At 36.5% G+C, this 23191-nt stretch overlaps 1 protein-coding gene across 2 annotated transcripts in view; it reads left to right on the top strand.

Annotated features, from left to right (window-relative positions):
• CSTF3 (cleavage stimulation factor subunit 3) overlaps positions 1-23191 on the top strand; it is a 68941-nt gene that overhangs the window by 43916 nt on the left and 1834 nt on the right. For both annotated transcript variants that reach the window (XM_059139104.1, XM_059139112.1), the window contains 15 exons: positions 6562-6594; positions 6984-7081; positions 8621-8687; positions 8770-8804; positions 8895-9021; positions 10152-10229; positions 10991-11153; positions 13545-13654; positions 14029-14145; positions 14403-14477; positions 17033-17176; positions 17749-17851; positions 19399-19468; positions 20898-21093; positions 22777-22930. In XM_059139104.1, the coding sequence (XP_058995087.1) occupies positions 6562-6594; positions 6984-7081; positions 8621-8687; positions 8770-8804; positions 8895-9021; positions 10152-10229; positions 10991-11153; positions 13545-13654; positions 14029-14145; positions 14403-14477; positions 17033-17176; positions 17749-17851; positions 19399-19468; positions 20898-21093; positions 22777-22930 (1570 nt within the window). The remainder of the gene's footprint in view (positions 1-6561; positions 6595-6983; positions 7082-8620; positions 8688-8769; positions 8805-8894; positions 9022-10151; positions 10230-10990; positions 11154-13544; positions 13655-14028; positions 14146-14402; positions 14478-17032; positions 17177-17748; positions 17852-19398; positions 19469-20897; positions 21094-22776; positions 22931-23191) is intronic.

Genomic DNA, 23191 nt, shown 5'->3' with positions numbered 1-23191 from the left:
GCATACATTTGTAACTACATTTAATAGAAAAGTTATGTTATAGAAATAATACCCTATAATATAGGAAAAAATAGGAAGTATAGATGCACAAAAATTTAGAACTACCTAGTTTCTTTATTTACCTGGCTCCTTCACTAAAATAGAACTCCATGGGTTATAAAACTTAATCTACCACTCTCTCCAGTGCTAGAAAAGAGCCTGCCTCATAGGCATGCCATTATTTGTTAAATAAAAATGAATTTATTTCAAGACAGTCCTTCGCTGATATTGGGACTGGGTGGTGGAAAGGAGAATGTTTTGCAGCTACTCCAACAACTTGAAAGCTGTTGGTCTATCTTAGTGTCAGTCTTCAGTATTTCCCACATTCCTTAAACACTTCTTATATTCTGTAATCTTCCAAGACTTTTTCTCAGGATATAAGATTAGCAGTGGGAAAGAGTAAAGGAAGATAGGGTTTATAATTAGGATGTCATTTGCTTTCAACTTTCAGGTTTAGAGCCCCAAACTTTGGATAATTAAGACAAGCAGGTTGAGGCAAATTCTGTAGCTCAAACTCAGTTTATATTGTCTTAAATTCCACAAAAGTGCATGTGCTTTACTTTGAAAAAGATGTGGGGAACAAATTAGGAATGCAGGTTTATAATTAATTCATTTATTCATCACTTATTATAAGCAAGTACCATGTAAATTCACTTGAGATGAGGCCTAGCCCTGCCTCTGCTGGGTAGCCCAGTAGTGTCTTAACACAAGCACTGGGGTGCTGGTCTGGCTCAGTTGGTAGAGCATGAGACTCCTGATTTCAGGTTGTAATTTTGAGACCCACATTGGATGTAGAGAAAAGTAAATCTTAAAAAACCAAACCATAAGCGCTGACTTTTCCTAATTGGTTACTATGTAAAAACGTAAAAAAAGTATGTAAAGATTTCCTTTTAGAACGTTTTGCCTATTCATAGTTACCCTGTCATTTGGGTTTATTTGTTAGATATGTTTTTGAAACATTTAAAATTAATTTTATAATTATTATTATAATTGACAATTTTGCAAATAATGTTTTTTTAAATATTCTGATGTTATGGGATTCTTTTCTTTTCCCAAGGTATAAGAAAAAAAAATAAATTCGACGAAATAAGTCAAATGCTGTTGATATATATGGGTTTATTTGATAAGAAAAATGTTAGTTTTATAGGCATTTAAACCAAACTTTTTAATAAAATGTTCAGTGAAATATGAAAAATTTTCCAACATCGACCAGAAAAAACTAATTTAATTTTGTACAGCTAAATATTGGATGTTCCAGGTAAGGGCATAGTTAATCTAACCTGTTAAAAATGAATGTTACCACAGTTAGTCAAAGGCTTATTAAACTTTTTTTCACTTCTGACCATTTATATTTTGCAAAATTAAATAATCTGCTGTAAGTCATCATTGTGTTCAATAATTACCCTGAGGATAGTTTTAGTACCAAAAGACAACATTCAATGAATGCTTGGGAAATAACTGTGGAAATTAAGAAATGACTGGAAATGGGAAGTGTTCAAAAGTGTTAGAGATAGATCTGTATTTATTCAGTGTTATACTTGTTTTACCCTGTCCCAAATAATAACCAGTAACCCCAATAACCCCAAATTCAGTTAAATTTAAAGTTTAATTAATCTTGATAGTATTCCACTTATCTCTCTCCCCCCTTTATAAAATAAAAATGATTCCTAGGAAGTTGACACCTAGGAAATTTTTATTCCTGGGACACCTGGATGGCTCAGTTGGTTAAGTGTCTGCCTTTGGCTGGGGTCATGATCTAAAGGTCCTGGGTTGGAATCCCACATGGGGCTCCTTGCTCAGTGGGGAGCCTGTTTCTCCCTCTGCCTGCCACTTTCCCTGCTTGAGTGTGCTCTCTTGTCTCTGAAAAATAAATAAAATCTTCAAAAAAATTTTTTTTACTTGTATCCCTCCATGGCAACTTTTCATGTACTGGTAAAATTCAAATGATTTATCAAAAAAAGTAATACTGTAATTATATGATAAACAGTAGACATGTCAGAGGAATATATATTAGAAATTATCCTTAATTTTTTCTTATAATAATGTTTTAAATTATAAAAATAATATAACCACATTAGAAATTTTGAAAAAATCATTTCATCACACTGACATAAGTTATTCATATTTTGGTATAAATCTGTGCACTGTAAAACATCTTTGCGTTAGGCTAACTTGGGATTCCTGTTAAAAAACATTTAAGTCCACACATCCTTTTTTTTTTTAAAGAATATTTATTCATTTGAGAGAGCGAGAGCACAAGCAGGGAGGAGGGTCAGAGGGAGTGGGAGAAGCAGATTCCCCACTGGACAGGGAGCCCAATGGGGGGCTGGATTCCAGGACCCCGGGATCATGACCTGAGTAGAAAACAGACAACCAACTAAGCCACCCAGGCCCCAGAAGTTCACACTACTCAGGTGATTGCACATTAAAGTTTGAGAGTTGGAGACAAAAAAAAGGTAATTTTTTAAGAGCCCCTGTTAGTTTCATTTTAAAATTACATGCATAATGTTACTTTTATTATTTATTTTTAAGTAAACTTCAGCCCCCAATGTGGGGCTCAGACTCATGACCCCAAGATCAAGAGTTCCATGCTCTACCAACTGAGCCCCCAAGTGCCCCCAAAACATTACTTTTAATAGATAGGAACAAGTTCTAGTGAGCTTTGTAAAATTATGTGTATGTATAAAATGGGCTTATTAAATGGAGGCATTTTCCATTGGTTAATAACAGATGCAAGAGTCTCTGGTGTAAAATTTAAGGCAGTATCTAGAATTTACATTATTTTCTTTTTTCTTTCATTATTTAAAAAATTTAAACCAAGATTATGTTATGAGGTAGATTCCTGTACAAGCCTATATAACTGCTAAATATTAAGAATATTTAACTTCTAGGTAAGATGTTTTTGTGCAAATACTAGTTAGTAACGCCTAGGATAATGTTTTAGAGAACAAAAATGGACTATTAAGCAGTTTGTTCACATGTTCTTGTGCTGGTTTTTCACCAAGGTGGAATTTTTTACCAAAATGGAATTTGAATATGATCTGCAGCATAAGCTTTGCTTTTCTCTCAAATGGGGTCAATTATAACAACATTGCTTTTTTGGTTATTTGGTTTATATAGCTCTATTTAAAGAATATGTAATGGAAAGTTTAGATCAAAATTTTAGATCAAAATTTTGTTAATTGGTATGATTCATACATCTGGAATATCTAGATGCTTTCTTTTCAATTCTTGGAAAGTGTTCATAGGACATGTTCTTATCATTCCTGTTTTATAAGTGGGAACACTGCTGCTGTGAGATATTCAGTATTTGATACAAGGTGATGAAATCCTTTTCATTTTTATAATACTGCATCAACCTGCATACAGGTTGGTACTTTTAAAATTTTAATGTTTAAAAAGTAAGATTATAGCTGCTATGTATTAACATTATAGCCATCAGTATAGGCTCTAGAGAAGGGCTGTTGAATATTTATTGGTTGAATTAATAAATGATAATCAGTGACCAGGTATTCAAGACCAGAGAATTCCACAGTTTTTCTACAAACATATATTGAATGTAATACCAATTGAAACAATAAATAATGAATCTAAGAGAGAGGACCAATTCATGTAGGAAAAAAAAAATTTTTTGGTTTATATTTCTTACACAAAAATAGATTTTTTTAACTTAAGTGCATAAATGAAATCATATATGTAGTCTCTTTTTTCTTGTCTCTATTCTTCTTTCTACCCTTAGAACTCTGCCTGCTATAACTATTATCAGTTTTGTGTGTATACCATATTATCTCCATGCTCATAAAATCATCTACAAACATAGATATGTATAAGTAGATTTATTTTTGATCATTGTTTTATAAAAATGAATTCTATATGTATATTTTAATCATTTTTCACTCTATAAAATCACAGGGAAACTCCCAAGTTACCTGTTACATATAGCTTTAATTCATTTTATATGGATCTATAATATTCCATGATATGGATGCACCATAATTTATTAAACCATTTCCCTACTATTGGACATTTACTTTGTTAACTGTTTCTGCTGCTGCGAAGTTAGCAGTAAATAACTGTATAACACCATTTTATCCTGTGTGCTTTTGTTTCTGTGGGGTAGATCTGAGAACAGAATGGCTAGGTCAAAAAGTATACTTTTTTATTTGAATAGATTTTGGCAAAGGCTTTCCATAAAGGTTATAACAATTCATATTTTCTTGAGCAGTGGATGAACTCTCTTTCCTCATACCACTTCAGTAGTGTTAATACCCTTTTTAAGCTTTTACCATACTGATTGGTATAAAGTGATATCTATTATTTTATTTTTCCCATTTTGGAAGTTTGTCTGTATTACCACATTATTTTTAAACATTTGCATTTTCTCTTCTGGAAATTGCCTATTCATATTCTTTGCCAGTTTTCTCTATAAGTGTTGGTTGTCCTGGCCAATTGTGAGAACTGTTTATAATTTGTCATCTGCATTTAGGAAACTGATCACTTGAACTTAACTTCCCTCCCACTTTTAACTCCGCCTGTTCATCTCTACTGAGTCAAGCAGGGGAATGCAAGGAAACTCAGGTTTTATGGCAGCCTCAAAGAAGATGGCTGGTGGAGAACTTAAGGCAAAAAGTAAGAAACTGACCCATGAAATTATTTGGAATGCCTCAACTGCCTTTCTACCCCCAGAGGGATGTTGACAACAGCGTGGCTCCAAGAAACCGAAAAGGAGGAAAACCAGCAGGCTGAATCCTACTCTTGAGCAAAGATTTATTTTCGGTTCTATGCCCAAGGACTATGTACAGCTTATTTGCTGTCTACACCTGCTACAGAGCTGTCATGGTAGAGAAAGGGTCAGCTACCCAGGTCTGCCAACACTGAGCTTCAGTGAATAGAAAAAACAGCTACACCTCTAAGGATCCAGCAACAAGAAAGGAGTGCTAACTGAAACTGTCGGGACAGGCCCCTAACAAAGCAGAGTGACAATAACTTCAACAAAATACTATGAACACAGCAATATTGAATGTGTAGTATTAAAAAAAAAAAAAACCAAAATCCCATTATTTTTGAACTACTATAGCAATAAGTCAAATGGAAGAAAATGGTAACATGGAGACCTAAATTATTGGCCTGGAAAATATAGTAGAAGAAATAGTTTTAAATCTGGACCAAAATTCAAAGACAGGGTAAAAATGATAGATTTTGAGAATAGAACAACGAGATCTAGTGTGTATAAAAGGAGTTCTAAAAGGGAAAAAAAAGAAAAAAGGCAGTAGTTTTTTAAAAAAATTCTTGAGCTGCAAGATACCTGTTTCTGTAACTTGAAAGGGCATGCTGAATTCCAGGCAGAATTTATGCTAATAGAATAATAAATGGCAATTACTATGTCCTCACTTTGCCAGACAGCATTCTAATGGTTTCACATTAACTCAGAGTCCTTAATAATGGCCTTGCAAAATAGGCACTATCATCCCCATTATTCGGATAAGGAAAAAAGAGGTTAAGTAGATAGTCCGTGAAAACCCAAGAGGTCTGACTCCAAAGCCTGACTGAGCTGGCTCAAAGTGCAAAACTTAGGCATATTCTCTTAAAATTTATGATATCTGAAGATCAAGAGGAAATCTTACAAGTTCTGAAGAGAAAGAGCAAGTCGCCAGCAAAAGAAACAAAGTAAAATTTTCATCTGAATCACCTTAAGCCAGGAAAGAGAAAAGGACCACAAGCCAAGATGTCTCAGATCAATCAAATTATTCACCTACCATCTGATGAAAATACTCAGAGAAAGGGATAGCTAATAATATTTAACCTTTGTCTTTGCACATGTGATTCCTCCTACCTGGGATAACTCCTCCCTTTCTTTACTAGACTAACCCCTCATCCTTAACATCTTCATCTTTTCCAGGACATTTTTTGCATGTCCCCAAGTCTGAGTTTTATACTCCCCTTAAGTGCACCCATAAGCATCCTGTATTTCCCCCATTTTGGCACTACTTTTCCGCATTAAAATTCTAAGTCCTCTGAGGACACAGACACTATGCATGTTTTGTTCACTGTGGTAGCCACAGTTCCTACCACTGTGCCTAGAATATAGTAGGTTGACTCGGTGACTAAAATGTAATTGTAGTCAAAGTTAGCAAATCTTTTTGCTCTCATACTCAGATTGTTCTAGCTATTCAAGGAAAATAAAACTTTAAATAAAGTTTGTCTTTAGTAGATATATGAGGCTTTATTCAAGGATGCCTTGTATATATTTCTGTATCTACCTTGTAACTATAATTTTACAAAATCTGAAATAAAATTTCAACAATTGTATGAAAAGCTGTGTAGACTCAGTTTATATAAGGCATATTTATAATGCATAATTATCCATGTCATGCTCAAAATTCTCTTATTTGTTATTTTGTAATGCAGAATTAGTTGGAAAGTATAGGGATGAATTTGCAAGATTAGTCAAACTCTGGCATGGTGTTTTAATACTCTAGAAACAATAATGTTAATTCTGTATTTTTCTCTATTTCTCTTTAGATAAAAGCTAAAAATTATGACAAGGTTGAAAAGGTGAGTCCTCATAAATATATTTTCAATTTTATGCTGAAGTGTAACTTAGGACTTAACACACATAGGCGAATAAAGTAAAATCATAACAATTGTTGATCTAGGTAGTAATTATATAGGACTTCACTGTACTTATTCAACTTTTTTTGTATGCTTGAAAATGTTCATAATAAAAATTTTGGAAAAGAAAATATACTCCACTGGCAAAAGTCATCAGAATGATTTTGATTATCTAAACTGAAAATAGGAGGGATTTGTTAAATTTGCCATTTTTCTGTAAGAAGATAAATTCATGAGCAGAGCTGAATTTATTTCTTTAATATTCCATTTTACCCACATACATGTGGAATTTTTTAACAGTGGATTCTGATAATATTTTCTTGTATTTATAGCTATTTCAGAGATGCCTTATGAAGGTTTTGCACATTGATTTATGGAAGTGTTATCTTTCATATGTTCGAGAAACCAAGGGTAAACTGCCAAGTTACAAGTAAGTTAAAAAAAGATCTTAAGAAAACAAGTCCTCTCTAGGCACATAGTCAGTCCCACCTTCTCTTAACTCTGGGGTGACTTCAGAAATTCAGGGTTCTCTGAGAAGTCAGTAAAACTTGGAACAAGTGCTTCAAAGAAAGTCTTATCCTGGAGAATTGAATCACCTAAGCCCTTCTATTTCAAAACACTACATTTGCAACGCCAAGTCACTTTGTTGGCAGGCTTGTCAAACTCCACAGAAAGCATCTTAACTACTTGTCAGAGCACTACTCTTGGCAGCTTACTATGCAGTGTGCTGCCTACGTATTCAAAGGTGTCTTGGACAGTTCTCTTATAGCGTAACTCCCCGTGATGACTCACACCCACCTATCCATCCTCATGAAAACTCAGTAATGGACTTTCTCAAATAGCTCATCTTTTGTATAACAAACAGGCAAGTTATTTCTGTAACTAGAATTTTCTACTTCCTTTTCCTCATTATCTTTTTTTACCTTATATTGAAGAGGAAGTTCTTCCTAAATTTTACTTCAGAGCTAATACGTCTTCAGACATAACTTACCTCCTTAATCAGAGAACCAGATATTTCCATATTTGAATCTGCTATATGCAGGATTAGGCAGTTTAAAGGATATAAGGTTAAGTGAAACGTGGGCTTTATCTTTGATAAGCTCACAAACAGTAGGCAAAAGAAAGTACATAAATTGATGACATCAACAGACTAAACATAAAAGAACTTTCTTTATGTACTTGCCAAGATATCTTTATATTTCTGCTTATACAGAGGTCCAAATGCTGTTTTGATCATATGATCAGAAGTTATAATTTTTTTTTTAAGTTTTTTTGTTGTTGTTGTTAAAGTTTTTATTTTTAAGTCATCTCTACATCCAGCATGGGTCTCAAACTCACAACCCCAAGATCAAGAGTCAATACTCTACCAACTGAGCCAGCCAGTCAGTGTTAGATATATTTTTTAGTTGTAGATAAATTATAGATTTAGTTTTAGTTTTAGTTTTGTTTTAGTTGTAGACAAATACTTGTTTTTAAAAAAACATGTCTTTCTGGGTGCCTGGCTGGCTCAGTCAGTAGAGCATGTGACTTTTGATCTTAGGGTTATAAGTTTGAAACCCATCATGGGTATAGAGATCACTTAAATATAAAATCTTTAGGAGGGTGGCTTGCTGGCTCAGTTGGTAGAGCATGTGACTTTTTTTTTTTTTTAAGATTTTATTTATTTGGTAGAGAGAGAGACAGTGAGAGGGGGAATACAAGCAGGGGGAATGGGAGAGGGAGGAGGAGAAGCAGGCTTCCTGCTGAACAGGGAGTCTGATGTGGGACTGGATCCCAGGATCCTGGGATCATGACCTGAGCCGAAGGCAAATGCTTAAGGACTAAGCCACCCAGGAGCCCCGAGCATGTGACTTTTGATCTTGTGGTCATGAGTTCAAACTGCACGTTGGATGTAGAGATTGTTTAAAAATAAAATCTTAAAAAAATAATAAAATCTTAAAAATAAACATGTCTTTCACATTTTTTTCAGAGAAAAAATGGCTCAAGCATATGACTTTGCACTAGATAAAATTGGAATGGAAATTATGTCTTATCAGGTAGAGTTAACTTATTTCCATACTTACACTTAATATGTTGAAAATATCAAGAAAGATACTGACATTTTACTTTATTTCTTAGATTTGGGTGGATTACATCAATTTCTTAAAAGGCGTGTAAGTATTTTTATAGGTTTTTTTTTCCTTCCATGTGAACAGTTGCTTTAGCTACACTATAATTGTTGGCATTTTTTAATCCAATGCCAGGGAAGCTGTTGGGTCTTATGCAGAAAATCAGAGAATAACAGCTGTCCGAAGAGTTTATCAACGAGGTTGTGTTAATCCAATGATCAACATTGAACAACTCTGGAGAGACTATAACAAGTATGAAGAGGTAAATTAGCCAGAGTAGTTCATTATTATAACTAAGCCATTTTTAATCTTTATGTACTTGGATTTATGGATTCTAGCCTCTTTAGTATAAGGTACCTGGATATTGGTACTACACAGGTCTGTTTTATATTGATTGTAATCAGAGAACTACTCCTAATGTTTTTGTAAGGCTTTGAGAGTCTTCTAATATTACTGAATTATTTTTCAGAGAATACCCTGGGAGAAATTATAATTCTTACAAAACCACTTATATTCAATGCTAAACCATATCCACACAGTCATACATACACATTGTCATTCATTGCTTATGAAATGGGACCTTATTAGAATTGTTTCCAGTAGGCATGTTTAGTTGCATTGCAAGTCTTTGATGTAGTTACAGTGCTGTGATTTATCAGCTTGCAGTGGAGCTGCAGTCCAAGATCTTTGTCTCACTGGCATATTTTTAACTAGCTGAGCTAATCAGCTTATATATAGGAACATACTTGCCAAATAAGCTGCATCGTTACAAGTTTCTCTTATATCTCTTGTGATGAGTAAGAACTATGTAGGGTGTTGAAACTGTTCTCTTGGGGTGCCTGTGTGACTCAGTTCTTTGGGCATCTGCCTTCAGCTCAGGTCATGATCGCAGGGTTCTGGGATTGAGTCCCGAATCAGGGCTCCCTGCTCAGCGAGCAGTCTACTTCTCCCTCTCCCTCTGTTCCTCCCCCTCACACATGCTCTATTCTCTCTCAAATGAATAAGTAAAATCTTAAAAAAAAAAAAAAAAAAGTTACACAGACCTAGTGAGAAAAGGGATTTTAAAGCAAAGCTCTGGCTATTCAATCTGATGAATCTGTATAGCATTTTTTTATTAATAGAATTTTATATGAAATAATAGACCCTTTCCAAATCATTCCTTATCTTTAGAAATTCCTGACGCATGGAGACTTACTACACCCTCCTAACAGATATAAGCAGATCCTCCTTGATCCCTGAAGCATGTAATGTGATTAACCTTTATTTTATTAACAAAATGTTTCAAAATATAGAGTTTAAAATTATTTAGTAATTGCACAAATTAACTGTATTGTACTAATTTTAAAACATACTTAATTTTAAAATAATATACATTTCTCTTTGTTTTCATAGGGTATCAATATTCATTTAGCTAAAAAAATGATTGAAGATCGGAGTCGAGATTACATGAATGCTAGACGTGTAGCAAAGGTATGGAATTCCAACAGATCACTTCTTTTAATGAGTATGTTGTTTATACAAGAGCTTTCCCTGTTTCATGTTCCTCTTGGCATTTTCAGTTATTAGCAGTCTTAACTAATGACAATTTCATCATCTGAGCAGATATATTTGAAATGAAGTGCCTCTTTATACACATGTTAAAGATAAAAATAGAACAAATCACGTTTGGAAGAAACTTTTTTAAATACTTGACCAGGGCATGGAGACAGGTTCTACCTGAGATTAACGGAGAGTTCTATGCTTTCCTCCTATCCTCATAAATACTTGAATACTGTACTACTTTGTGGTCTCATAGCTCTTAGGACCAGATTTTTGTCTTTAGTGCATACCTTTCCATTCATTGACACTATTAAGAGGCAGGGAAGATAGCCTAGGAATACAAACTATTGAAATTTTAAAAGACAATTTCTCCAAAGTTGGCAGTAGTGATGCCACCAGATCATCAGTCATGTTGATCTGTCAGCTCTTCTATCCTGGAGAGTGACCTCCTAGATCACCTGTAGAAAGGGCCCAGAGGTGTTCTGTTCACTCAGGCCTAGGGACCTGTTCTTGGGTATGTCATCCTCTGTTATCTTTCTCTCTGTTCTTCAGTAGTTTTTAGATTATATTAACAAAGTGGTATTTGGGGAAAATAGGCATTTTGAACAAAGTATTCCAAACTGATCAACTCCATTCCATATATCTGAGTTGCTCCGAGGCTCACCACAGAATTCTAAATGCTTGTTATCTAGGAATATGAGACAGTAATGAAAGGTTTGGACCGCAATGCTCCCTCAGTGCCTCCTCAGAATACTCCCCAAGAAGCCCAGCAGGTGGATATGTGGAAGAAATACATACAGTGGGAAAAGAGCAACCCTCTTCGTACAGAAGATCAGACGCTTATCACAAAAAGAGGTAACAGGATTAACCCTCCTGGGACTCCAATTACATACATGTTCAGCCACTTGATATTATCCCATAGGCTATTTTTTGCCTCCAGTCTTTTTTTTCTCTTAGGTTCTTCAGATTCAATAAGCTCTATAGATTCTTCTCCATCCATGTTCACTGACCTTTGTTTTATCATATCCAGTCTGCTGTTAGACCCATCCAGTGAAGTCTTCATTTCAGATATTATACTTTTCAGTTCTATATATTTCCATTCTAGAAATTTTGGAGAGTGCATGAGTGGCTAAGTAGGTTAAGCATCCAACTTGATCTCAGCTCAGGTCTTAATCTCAGGGTCATAAGTTCAAACCCCCATTGGGCTCCATACCCAACATGAAGTCTTCTTAAAAAAATATTGCATGTTTTATAGTTTCTTTTTTATAGTTTCCATTTCTCTGTTGAGATTCTATGTTTATTAACACCTTTTTCTTTATATCCTTGAGCATATATGTAAGAGTAGTTCTGAAGTTCTAGATGTCTGCCATCATGGAATTGGTTCCTTTATCTCTTGACTGTGGGTCACATCTTCCTATTTTGTCAGAGTCTAGATGTTTAAAATTTTTCTTTAGGACATCATACAGATGTACAAATGATAAATTGTGAAGACTGGGTTCTCTCATCTTCCTCTGAAAAATACTGAGTTTTATTTTAGCAGGGAGTTAAATTATTGACAGATCACCTAGACCTTGTTAGGATGGATCTATTTTAGATTTGCCTTTAATTTTATGGTAAATCTCTTTGTCCTGGGACAAAGTCTTTACTCCTTAGACGGAGGGGGAAGTTCAAGGTGTTTGCCCAGAACCTCTAACTTCATGGGACTCCAATTCTAAACTTGATCTTCATTACAGTGGGCAGCTGGTAGGAAACCTATTCAGCTCTTTTAGCCTTCCAGCTTTGCTTTCCACTTGAGCTCTTTGTATTCTTCTGTGTTTAAGTACATTTTAGAAGCCAACTAAAGATTTGAGGGCATTTATGCTCAGATGTTCAGGCACCATTCTCTGTGACTCTCTCTTTGCTGGGGATTTCCCCCCTTAACTTTCTACCTATTCTCATAGCTCAGAATGCCATGTTACTTCGCTTAAGCCAGTAAGACTTCAGTATTTGACTTGAGATCTAACTATCCCTGTACACACAGCAATGTATCCCTGAGGGGAAAAGTCTTATTAAATATGGATCTTACCCTGTGTGGTTCTGATTTTTTAAGGGTTCAATGTTTTTTGGTTTCTGTCTTGGCCATAAGTTTCTTTTGATCAATCTCCCATGCCTTGAAATAGTTTTGGGGTTTTTTGGTTTTTTTTTGTTATTTTGGTTTATGATTTTTATTTTCAGGAGAGTTAGTCTGATAGAAACAACTCTGCTACTGTCAGAACTAGAATTTGGAACTTTAAACAACTCCTCAGTCTTGTCTTATCTGTAAGCCTTTGCAGATAATTTCCTTTGTCTACACTATGTCCCCTGTTCCTTTCTGAGCTCAACTTACTCTCTGATCTGACCAGATTCTTTCCCTTCCTCAGGTTTTGCTTTAGATGTCAGTTCCTTAGGGAAGCCTTTCTTGAGTCTAACTATGCAAAGTTCTGTTGCTGCAGGTTCAAGAGTACACTGTACTTTCCTCATCATAATAGTTATTACGTTTTATAATTGTCTACATGATATCTTCCCAACACAGGACAGACTCCTTGAGTATAGGAAGCCTTTTCTTTTTTCTTTTTTTTTTTTTTTTTTAAGATTTTATTTATTTGTTTGACAGAGAGCACAGCAAGGGGAGCAGCAACCAGAGGGAGAGGAAGAAGCAGGCTCATCCAGCAGGGAGCCCGACACGGGCTCCATCCTAGGACTCTGGGATCATGACCTGAGCTGAAGGCAGATGCCCAGTGATTGAGCCACCCAGGCACCCCTTGAGTATAAGAAGTCTTAGTCACTGATACATTCAGTATCTCTCACATTCCCTAGCATACAGTTTGTGCTCAATAAGTACTAATTTGGGGGCACCTGGGTGGCTCAGTGGGTTAAGCCTCTGCCTTCAGCAGCTCAGGTCATGGTCCTGCAGTCTTGGGACCGAGCCCCGCATTGGGGTCTCTGCTTTGCAGGGAGCCTGCTTCCCCCCTCTCTCTCTGCCTGCCTCTTTGCCTACTTGTGATTTCTGTCTGTCAAATAAATAAATAAAATCTTTTAAAAAAAAATAAGTACTAATTTGATAAATGATAGATGAATGGATGGGGCTTAGGTAGATAATGGTGCCAGAAATCATTATAGCTTTTATTTCTAATCATTCATAATCGAGGGCTGTTTTAGCCTACTAAGTTAGTAATAATGCTTGTACTGATAGTTTCTTAAATAATATTTTGTGAATGTCTTCCCTAGTTATGTTTGCTTATGAACAGTGCCTGCTTGTACTCGGCCATCACCCTGATATTTGGTATGAAGCTGCCCAGTATCTTGAGCAGTCAAGTAAACTGCTTGCAGAAAAGGGGGTATGTATTCCTTTCCCCATCTTTGGCCTTTTCATAGTTTTAATAGAGCAATAATTTGCTAAAAATACAACACTGAATTTTGGTAATGAAGTATAGGTATTGAAAATGTTAATCTTATAATATAAAGCTTAGTGACATTGTTATATGTGGCTACCTTAGTCAGAATTAAAATATAGGAACTGTTTTTAATCTATTAAAATGATGAGCCATTTAGAATACTTGAATGATTCTTCTGTGTGTTAAGAAGTCTTTGGAATTTTTTTAGAATCCAGAAGTGCATATGTATCCATATGTATATATGTGAGTGTCTGTTTCATTCTCTTTCAGCTCTATGAAAATTATTGATGAGTGAACTTTCTTTTTTTTTCTCCTAGGATATGAATAATGCCAAATTATTTAGTGATGAAGCTGCTAATATATATGAAAGAGCTATAAGCACTTTATTAAAGAAGAATATGCTTCTTTATTTTGCATATGCAGATTATGAAGAGGTTAGTAACAATATTTAGAACTTTCTTATAATTGGATTTTTTACTGCAGGACTGAATTTTTTTCTGGCTGCTTCTTTGCCAGGTATATTGCTTTTGGTAGAGATGATGCAAAATGAACAGTTATTAGTCCTCAGCTCATTATATATTTATGTTCAAAGCAGGTGCCATTGTGGGGTACAGCCTCTAAATTCCTCAGAGCTCGAATCCGGCTTGTTTGTGATTGTCTACTTATATCTGCTTCTTCTCTACCACCCTAGAGTCGCATGAAGTATGAGAAAGTTCACAGTATATATAACAGACTTCTGGCAATTGAGGATATTGACCCAACCTTGGTGAGTAACGTTATGTCTCTTTACACCTTTGTAGGCAGCTTTAACAAAAATTTTTACTTTACATATATTAAAACTCACTGTTTTTTTTGGTATAGTTCTATGAATCCAGACCAGTAACATTGAGTCATGGGACCACCATCACAATTAAGATACAAAACACTTATATGACCTCACAGAAATTCCCTCAAGTGACCCCTTTATAGTCAATTACTGATCTCTTCTCTTCTTTCTTTCTTTTCTTATTTTCTTTATTTTTAAATATTTTATGTATTTATTTGAAGGAGAGAGAGAGAGAGATCACAAGTAGGCAGAGAGAGAGGGAAGCAGGCTCCCCGCTGAGCAGAGAGCCCAGTGCAGGGCTAGAGCCCAGTGCAGAGCTTGATCCCAGGATCCTGAGATCATGACCTGAGCCGAAGGCAGAAGAAGCTTAACCCACTGAGCCACTCTTAAGTAGGCTGCACACCCAGTGTGGGTCTTGGACTCACAGCCCTGACATCAAGAGTCACATGCTTTACCAACTGAGCCAGCTAAGCACCCCCTCAGGTATTTTTTTTAATGCAGTCGTATGAAGCAGTAGTGCTTTCTCTTAACACCTTCCTTGTGATTATGGTTTAAAGCCATTTATGCCACATAATTGTTGCCTAATAAATATTTCTTTTTAAATAAGTGGAAACAAGAGAAGCCAACATTCTGGGAAGGAATTAGACAGGAACTCACTATATCCTGAATTCTGCTCCATAATAGTGGTTTTCAAAGCCCTGAGTTTCTGTAAGAATGCAATGAAGCTCTTTGATCCAGAGGACAAGGGCTCCGGTGGGTGTGCGCAGCTCTAGAGCCTCTTCCTGAAGTCAGATCTGTTCTGCTTTTTGGTTTATTTGTATTGGGATTCCACTGTTTTGATTATTTGCATTTATTCATCATTTTAAAATTCATTTAGGGGGGGTGCCTGGGTGGCTCAGTGGGTTAAAGCCTCTGCCTCTGCCTTCAGCTCAGGTCATGGTCCCAGGGTCCCAGTATCAAGCTTCACATCGGGCTCTCTGCTTGGCAGGGAGCCCGCTTCCCCTTCTCTCTCTCTCTGCCTACTTGTGATCCCTGTCTCAAATAAATAAATAAAATATTATTTTTTTTAAAGAATTTATTTATTTGACAGAGAAAGATCACAAGTAGGCAGGGAGAGAGAGAGAGAGAGAGAGGAGGGAGCAGGCTTTCTGCAGAGCAGAGAGCCCGATGTGGGACTCGATCCCAGGACCCTGAGATCATGACCTGAGCCGAAGGCAGTGGCTTAACCCACTGAGCCACCCAGGCGCCCCAAATAAAATATTTTTTAAAAAATTTATTTAGGAGGGGCGCCTGGGTGGCTCAGTGGGTTAAAGCCTCTGCCTTCGGCTCAGGTCATGATCTCAGGGTCCTGGGATCGAGCCCCGCATCGGGCTCTCTGCTCAGCAGGGAGCCTGCTTCCTCCTCTCTCTCTGCCTGCCTCTCTACCTACTTGTGATCTCTTTCCATCAAATGAATAAAAAAAAAAAAAAAAAAAAATTTATTTAGGAGAGTCTGGTTGGCTCAGTCATTGTCTGCCTGCCTTTGGCTCAGTCATGATCCCAAGGTCCTGGGCTCGAGCCCTGCATTGGGCTCCCTGTTCAGTGGGAAGCCTGCTTCTCCCTCATCCACTCCCTCTGCCTGTGTTCTCTCTCTTGCTGTGTCTCTCTCTGCTAAATAAATAAATAAAATTAAAATAAATAAATATAAATAAAATTCATTTAGTGAACTGTTCTGTGCACCATGCTAGATTCCAGAAGTACAATGACAAATTAGAGAAAATCCCTCTCCTTAAGGAACACATAGTTCATTCATCTACTCATCCATACCTCTATCAAAACTGGGTAACATAGTTTGACATGAAAACTGGGCAAATTAGGACTCTATTCTTAGTCCAGAAACATTTGTTCATTGAACAGATATTACATATTTATCATGTATTGTGCACTCTGTGGTGCTTAGTATAAAATGACTCATTAATAGTTTATCAGTAAAGTTACATTATGTGGTCTTTGGAAAAATAGTGTTAGTGGGCTTTTCAAAGCAATAAACCAAGAAAATGTAAAGTGAAACATATACTATTAAACATTAGATTAAATCTTGAGTTTCTAGGTGTTGGCATTTATTAATGGAATGTTTTCTAATGGTTTTACTTTTATTACCTCCTTATAATTTAATTGCATACTCAGGAATTAGATAGTAGTGATGATTGTACAACCTCATGCATATACTAAAAACCATTGTGCACTCTAAAGGGTGAATTTTGTGGTATGTGAATTATGTATCAATTTTTAAAAATTTATTTGCATTAAAAAATTTAATTTGCATGCAGCTTTAATACCAGAAAAAAATTGCTTGTGGACTTAAAGAGAGCACTACTTATAACCTAGCTTTCTGATATCTTGGGTATTCAATACAGGAAACATACTAGTATAAGAATAAGGTGAGATTGTTATGGATGCTACAGGGATCACATTCTGCCTAATCTGTAGAATAGAAATTCCTTTTTTTTTGCATAGGTATATATCCAATATATGAAATTTGCAAGAAGAGCAGAAGGTATCAAATCTGGAAGAATGATATTTAAAAAAGCAAGAGAAGATACCAGAACCCGCCACCACGTCTATGTTACTGCAGCACTCATGGAGTATTACTGTAGTAAGGTAAGTGCTGAAATAAAATAGAAGGGTAAAATAGAGGGGCGCCTGGGTGGCTCAGTGGGTTAAGCCGCTGCCTTTGGCTCGGGTCATGATCTCAGGGTCCTGGGATCAAGTCCCGCGTTGGGCTCTCTGCTTGGCGGGGAATCTGCTTCTCTCTCTCTCTCTGCCTGCCTCTCTGTCTACTTGTGATCTCTCTGTCAAATAAATAAATAAATAAATCTTTAAAAAAAAAAAAAAGAAAAGAAAGGTAAAATAGATTCTTTCATCTGAGATACATTAAAAAAAAAAAAAAAGGTAATCTTAGTTTCTGTCCTTAAGTTTTAATTGCTCTGTATCATAAAGGAAGTCTAAGTGTATCTGTGTAAAGTTAAATGGAGCATCATCCAAATCCCCACTGTCTGCTAACTGATGCCTTATTAAACACCTTGGTTTTGAATGCAGCAGTTTTTACTTATATAATTTTAATTTCCATTTTAATACTTTATGTAACTTACTTACGTGTCATAGTTTTAATATTGTTTTGAGTATCTTGTCTGACATTTCATAGAAATCAGTACATTCCTTTCTACTTCCAGGACAAATCTGTTGCCTTTAAGATTTTTGAGCTGGGTCTAAAGAAATATGGAGACATTCCAGAATATGTCTTGGCCTATATTGACTATCTTTCCCACCTGAATGGTAAGTAAGTTTTAGATCTATAATGGTTATGTAATTAATACTAAACCCTCAATATCATTCTCTGAAAATATGTTGCTGGGTTTCTTTTTTCTTAAATGTATTATAATTCCGTCATCACAGTGGAACCGGCACTTACTAGGCACTCAGGAAATATTTGTGGCCTAACAACCATAAATTTGTATTTGAGTAATGGTAGATGCTTTTGACTCTGCAGAATGATCTTTAATACCTCATCAGTGAAGTCCCATCACTAATAGGATAAAGCCACAAATTCAGACTTGGGAATAAGAGTTGTTCATGCTCATCTCTTGTTTCCTGGGTCGGGGCTGGAGGAAAAGACAACAAATATTTAGCCACCAAAACTCAAAGATGCCCAAGTAGTAAAGTGAAATGCTTGGAGGCTATTAGAGGAGAGATTTCAAAAAGAAACATTATGTTTATTACCATCTTTATTTCTCTACCCTGCTGTAATATTAAGATCCGACCTTATACCTGGCACAGGGCTGAGGGATTCATATAACGAATACATATGTATGTGTCTCATTTAGCCTAGTTACCCACAGTCCAGTACATATAATTTCTTGACTAGAAATGGCATAAAAGTTGGTTTAAGAAAGAAGTGTACAATTATGTGTCATTTAAATGAGTTAGATATCACCGCTATCTATCAATGCTTTGATATTTTTAAAATGTACAGCATTCTTTATACCTATATAGTAAAAAAGAATAAAACTTAAAAACAATTTGGTATTTTAGCTGAGTGATTTTATACTCTGGAAAAGGACTTTCACTCCAAAAAATGAGACAGTGGAGCATTTAATTAAAAAGAAATTTTCTCTTATAGAATTAATGTTTGTTGGCTGCCTGGGTGACTCAGTAGGCTAAGCATCTGCCTTTGGCTCAGGTCATGATCTCAGAGTACTGGGACTGAGTCCCACATTGGGCTACCTGCTCAGCGGGAGTCTGCTTCTTCCTCTGTTCCTCACTCTACTCATACTCTCTCTTTTTCTCTCACAAATAAATAAAATCTTAAAAAAAAAAAAAAGATAAAAGTCGAATTGGATACCTCACACAGGTACCAGTTATAAATCATCTGTCATAAATGCAGTACATATAGAAGGAGGGCCATACTACAGGTAAAAAAAGACCTGGCTTCTAGTTCCAGCTGTTACTCGGTAACAGTAAGCCAGATCAACTCAATCGTTTTTTAAGATTTTGTCAGCACGTGCTCATAAGCATGGGGAGCGATAGGCAGAGGGAGGCAGAGGCACAGGTTCCCAACTGTGCAAGGAGCCTGACGCAGGACAGGATCCCAGGACCCTGGGATCATGACCTGAGCCAAAGGCAGCCATTTAATGGACTGAGACACCCAGGCATCCCCAACTCATTCGTTTTGAACCCCAGGTTAATTCATCTACAAAAACTGGGGAAGTAGTTACCTTTTTGCAGAGGATTTTATGAGAATTAAACGAGATGAAGCATGTGTGAATATACTGTTGATTGTAAAATTTAATTTTTCAATGTTTAAAATCTTTTTTGTATCCTAGAGGACAATAATACCCGAGTTTTGTTTGAACGAGTCTTAACCTCTGGAAGCCTTCCTCCTGAGAAGTCTGGGTAAGCTGTTGGGAAAACTTGTTGGTCAGGTTCTGATGGCAGTTTTAATACTTGAATTGTGATCTGTGGATGAATGTTTATTTAGAAGTTTCAGAAGAAATTTCCCTTCTCTCTTGAAGCGTAATTTACAAATACCTGCCTGTTTAAGATTTTTTTTTAAATGTTTATATACTGGGTAGAATTGAAAGAGGTGTTGGCCATTTATTGTTAAATATTTTAATATTCTTCCTAGTTTACAATGCCCTAGAAATTGATATAAACAAATAAAATTTCTGAAAATTTTACCATGGTTCAGAACAAAAACTCTTACATATTGAAAGTTTGATAGATTACATCCCTGGTTTATGCTTTTGGCTGTCAGTTTTATCAAACAGGAATATGGTATAGTGGTACAGTGGAAATAATAAGGCTCTGGAGTCTTGGGTTCAAATTCCAGCTCAGCCGATGATACCCTAGATACATTTCATAACCTTTCCAAATCTTAGCTCATCAAATAATAACATCTGCCAACACAGGCTTTTTATAGTAGTCCCGTTCCTGGTATGCAGTAGGCTTCCATGTGTTACTTGAGTACAAACGTGTTTAATGACATTTGAGTCTCAGAAAATTAATTCTGGCTGTTAACAACAGTTCTGAGGTACAAATATGTCCCAAATAATCCATGTTAATGAGAAAACAAAAGGAAGCATGTTAGATTTTAGAATATATTTTTATTCATATATTGAGTGAAGACTGTATTCCACATAATTCATGCCACTAAACAAAATGGTGAAGCCACATTACTCAGGAGAAATTGGAAGTCTGTATATGTTCCTTTTTCAGCTCTTCCACCAAGAGTTTACCCTCTTTAAGGTAAATGTGTCTCTTACCACAAGGGGATAGGAAGATGTGCCAAATAAATCTAAAAAAAAAAAAAGCTTAAACACACAAATGTGCAGGATGAAGTGTTATCTATAACTTACTTTCAAGTACTTAAGCAAAAGCAAGGTGAAACCAATATGGCAAAATATTAACAATGATGAAATCTAGGTAATGATGATGGTCTATAGATATTTGTTATACTGTCCTTAAGTTTGAAAATCATAATTAAAAAAAGAGCTTTTTCTAATTAAAAAAAGGGATGAGGTGGGGCGCCTGGGTGGCTCAGTGGGTTAAAGCCTCTGCCTTCGGCTCAGGTCATGATCCCAAGGTCCTGGGATCGAGCCGCACATCGGGCTCTCTGCTCTGCAGGGAACCTGCTTCCTCCTCTCTCTCTCTCTCTCTCTCTGCCTGCCTCTCTGCCTACTTGTGATCTCTGTCAAATAAATAAATAAAATCTTAAAAAAAAAAAAAAAAAAGCGGGGGGGATGAGGGAACTTCAGGCTTTTTTTGTGAATGGACTTCCTATTCCAAACCTAGAATAATTAAGTACTGATTGTATTTATTACAGAGAAATCTGGGCCCGATTTCTAGCTTTTGAAAGTAACATTGGTGATCTAGCTAGCATACTCAAAGTGGAGAAAAGACGGTTTACAGCATTCAAAGAAGAGTATGAAGGCAAAGAAACAGCTTTACTGGTGGATAGATATAAGTTCATGGACTTATATCCTTGCTCCGCAAGTGAACTAAAAGCACTTGGTTATAAGGTATGTACTTGGGATCAAGAGATATGTAGTAGCCCTACTTGCCCCATGTTTTAGAATAGTTTATGAATACACATCCATTTAAAGCAAATTCTGAACTAGAAATTAGTTTTAGAATAGATTTTTCAGAAAATGGGGAAAAAGTTCAGGGCTTTTCCTTGAGTTTATGAAACGTTAAGTATCAAAAGTACTGAACGGGACGCCTGGGTGGCTCAGTTGGTTAAGCAGCTGCCTTCGGCTCAGGTCATGATCCCAGCGTCCTGGGATCGAGTCCCACATCGGGCTCCTTGTTCAGCAGGGAGCCTGCTTCTCCCTCTGCCTCTGCCTGCCATTCTGTCTGCCTGTGCTCACTCTCTCCCCCTCTCTCTCTCTGATAAATTAAAAAAAAAAAAAAAAAAAAAAAAAAAGTACTGAACAAAATAATAGAGTGAGGTTTAACAATTTCAGCCTTCCCCTGAAATCGCCAGTGCCCTGTATCTTTTGTCTGCTTGGCACATGAAGGTATTGTGAAAGGAAGAAACAATGTCATTTTAGGTATTATTTTTTCTAATAGTTCTTAAAACTGACGAACATGTTTTGACAGATCTTAAACCAAATGTAGCTTCAGTAGGTATAATGAAGAAACCTCACAGCTTGTTAAAAGTCCATAAAGTTCCCGAGGGGATTTTTGTATTTTTAACATAGTACTTCAGAGGGTTCTTGGGGAAATTAGCTTATCTGGAAATGGAACTCATCTATATAGACAACAGAATCATAAGAAATCTGGCCCCTGAACCTGTTCAGGCTAAGATTAATGTTTATGCAGCTCCAGAAATAGCCCTTGCTGAGAAAAACATTGTTTTATCATTTCTTGATTTTTCCTGTGTCATGAAAACAAAGACCAAGATGGAAGTCCAAAGGGAAGCTATAGCCACAGATCCTAGATTGGGTCCCTTTAGGGACCCAACCAGCATTAGGATACTCTTGACCATCATTCTCCTCAGGAGCCTCTTCTGGCCTGTGTCTCACTGGTTTGGTGTATGAACAAGATTTAAATGGGGAAAATGACCCATAATTGAAGCTTCAGACCTTTTCACTGGTGGAAGCCCTAGTTCTGTGCCAGTCCCAGCTTCCTATTCTATAACTACTCTGACTGCTCAGGGATCAGGAAATTTAGTTTCTAGTTTAACTTCTCAATGAAAAGCAAAAGACCTTTAAGACCACCTATTAGCAAGGACTATTTTAACTTTGCCAAGATGAAAATGGAAATTAATGAAAATAGAGCTCTATTTCCGAGTTGAACTACTTCTTAAATATGAATTCTCCATCTTCTATTTCTATTTCAACTTTTTTTATTGGGGGGGGGAGAATTAAATATATTCCCATGTGTATAAAATGTGAGTGGGAAGAGCGAACAAGCCATCCGCAATGGGCCTACTTCTTCAGATTTGCCACCATGAGGTGGCATATGAGCAGATTCTGAGAAAGTGAGATGTTCTTCTACCTCTATGGTGGCAAAAGGGGCTCTGGACAGGCTGACTGACACCAGTGCCTGCAGCAGAGGAACTTCTCTGTTCTGTTCCCTCTCAGTTCTCTTCCTGTGGTTTGAACCCAGTTATTCTCAGTGTATCCTCAAGATTGTAGAGTTGCACAATTATATTCAAGTCCCTTTTTCAGGTTTAGGATTCTTCTGTTCTGCATTTTCAGGATGTCTCCCGTGCTAAGCTAGCAGCTATCATTCCAGACCCAGTGGTAGCTCCTTCTATAGTGCCTGTTCTGAAAGATGAAGTGGATAGAAAACCAGAATACCCTAAACCAGACACTCAGCAGATGATTCCATTTCAGCCACGACATTTAGCACGTAAGCCATGACTTTTAGACCCAGTACTGAGACCTCTGTGTGTTGGTTCAAATCCAGAGGTGGGGGGGACTGATGTGACCTTTCCATTGCAGGTTAATTATTAGACTCAGGGTCACTATGACAAGTGACTTGGCTGTAATCTTTGCCGCAAACTGAGTTAAGAATGTCCTTAAAAACAAAAATACCCTCAACAATTCAGATTCCAGCAACCAGTTTGGGCAGAAATGCTGCTCCCTACAAACTACCCGTACAACTGGACAC

The sequence above is a fragment of the Mustela lutreola genome, chromosome 1 (genome assembly GCF_030435805.1).
Source record: "Mustela lutreola isolate mMusLut2 chromosome 1, mMusLut2.pri, whole genome shotgun sequence".
NCBI classification, from domain to species: domain Eukaryota; kingdom Metazoa; phylum Chordata; class Mammalia; order Carnivora; family Mustelidae; genus Mustela; species Mustela lutreola.
The sequence above is the reverse complement of the archived record's forward strand: the minus strand, read 5'-3'. Positions and strand labels throughout refer to the sequence as shown.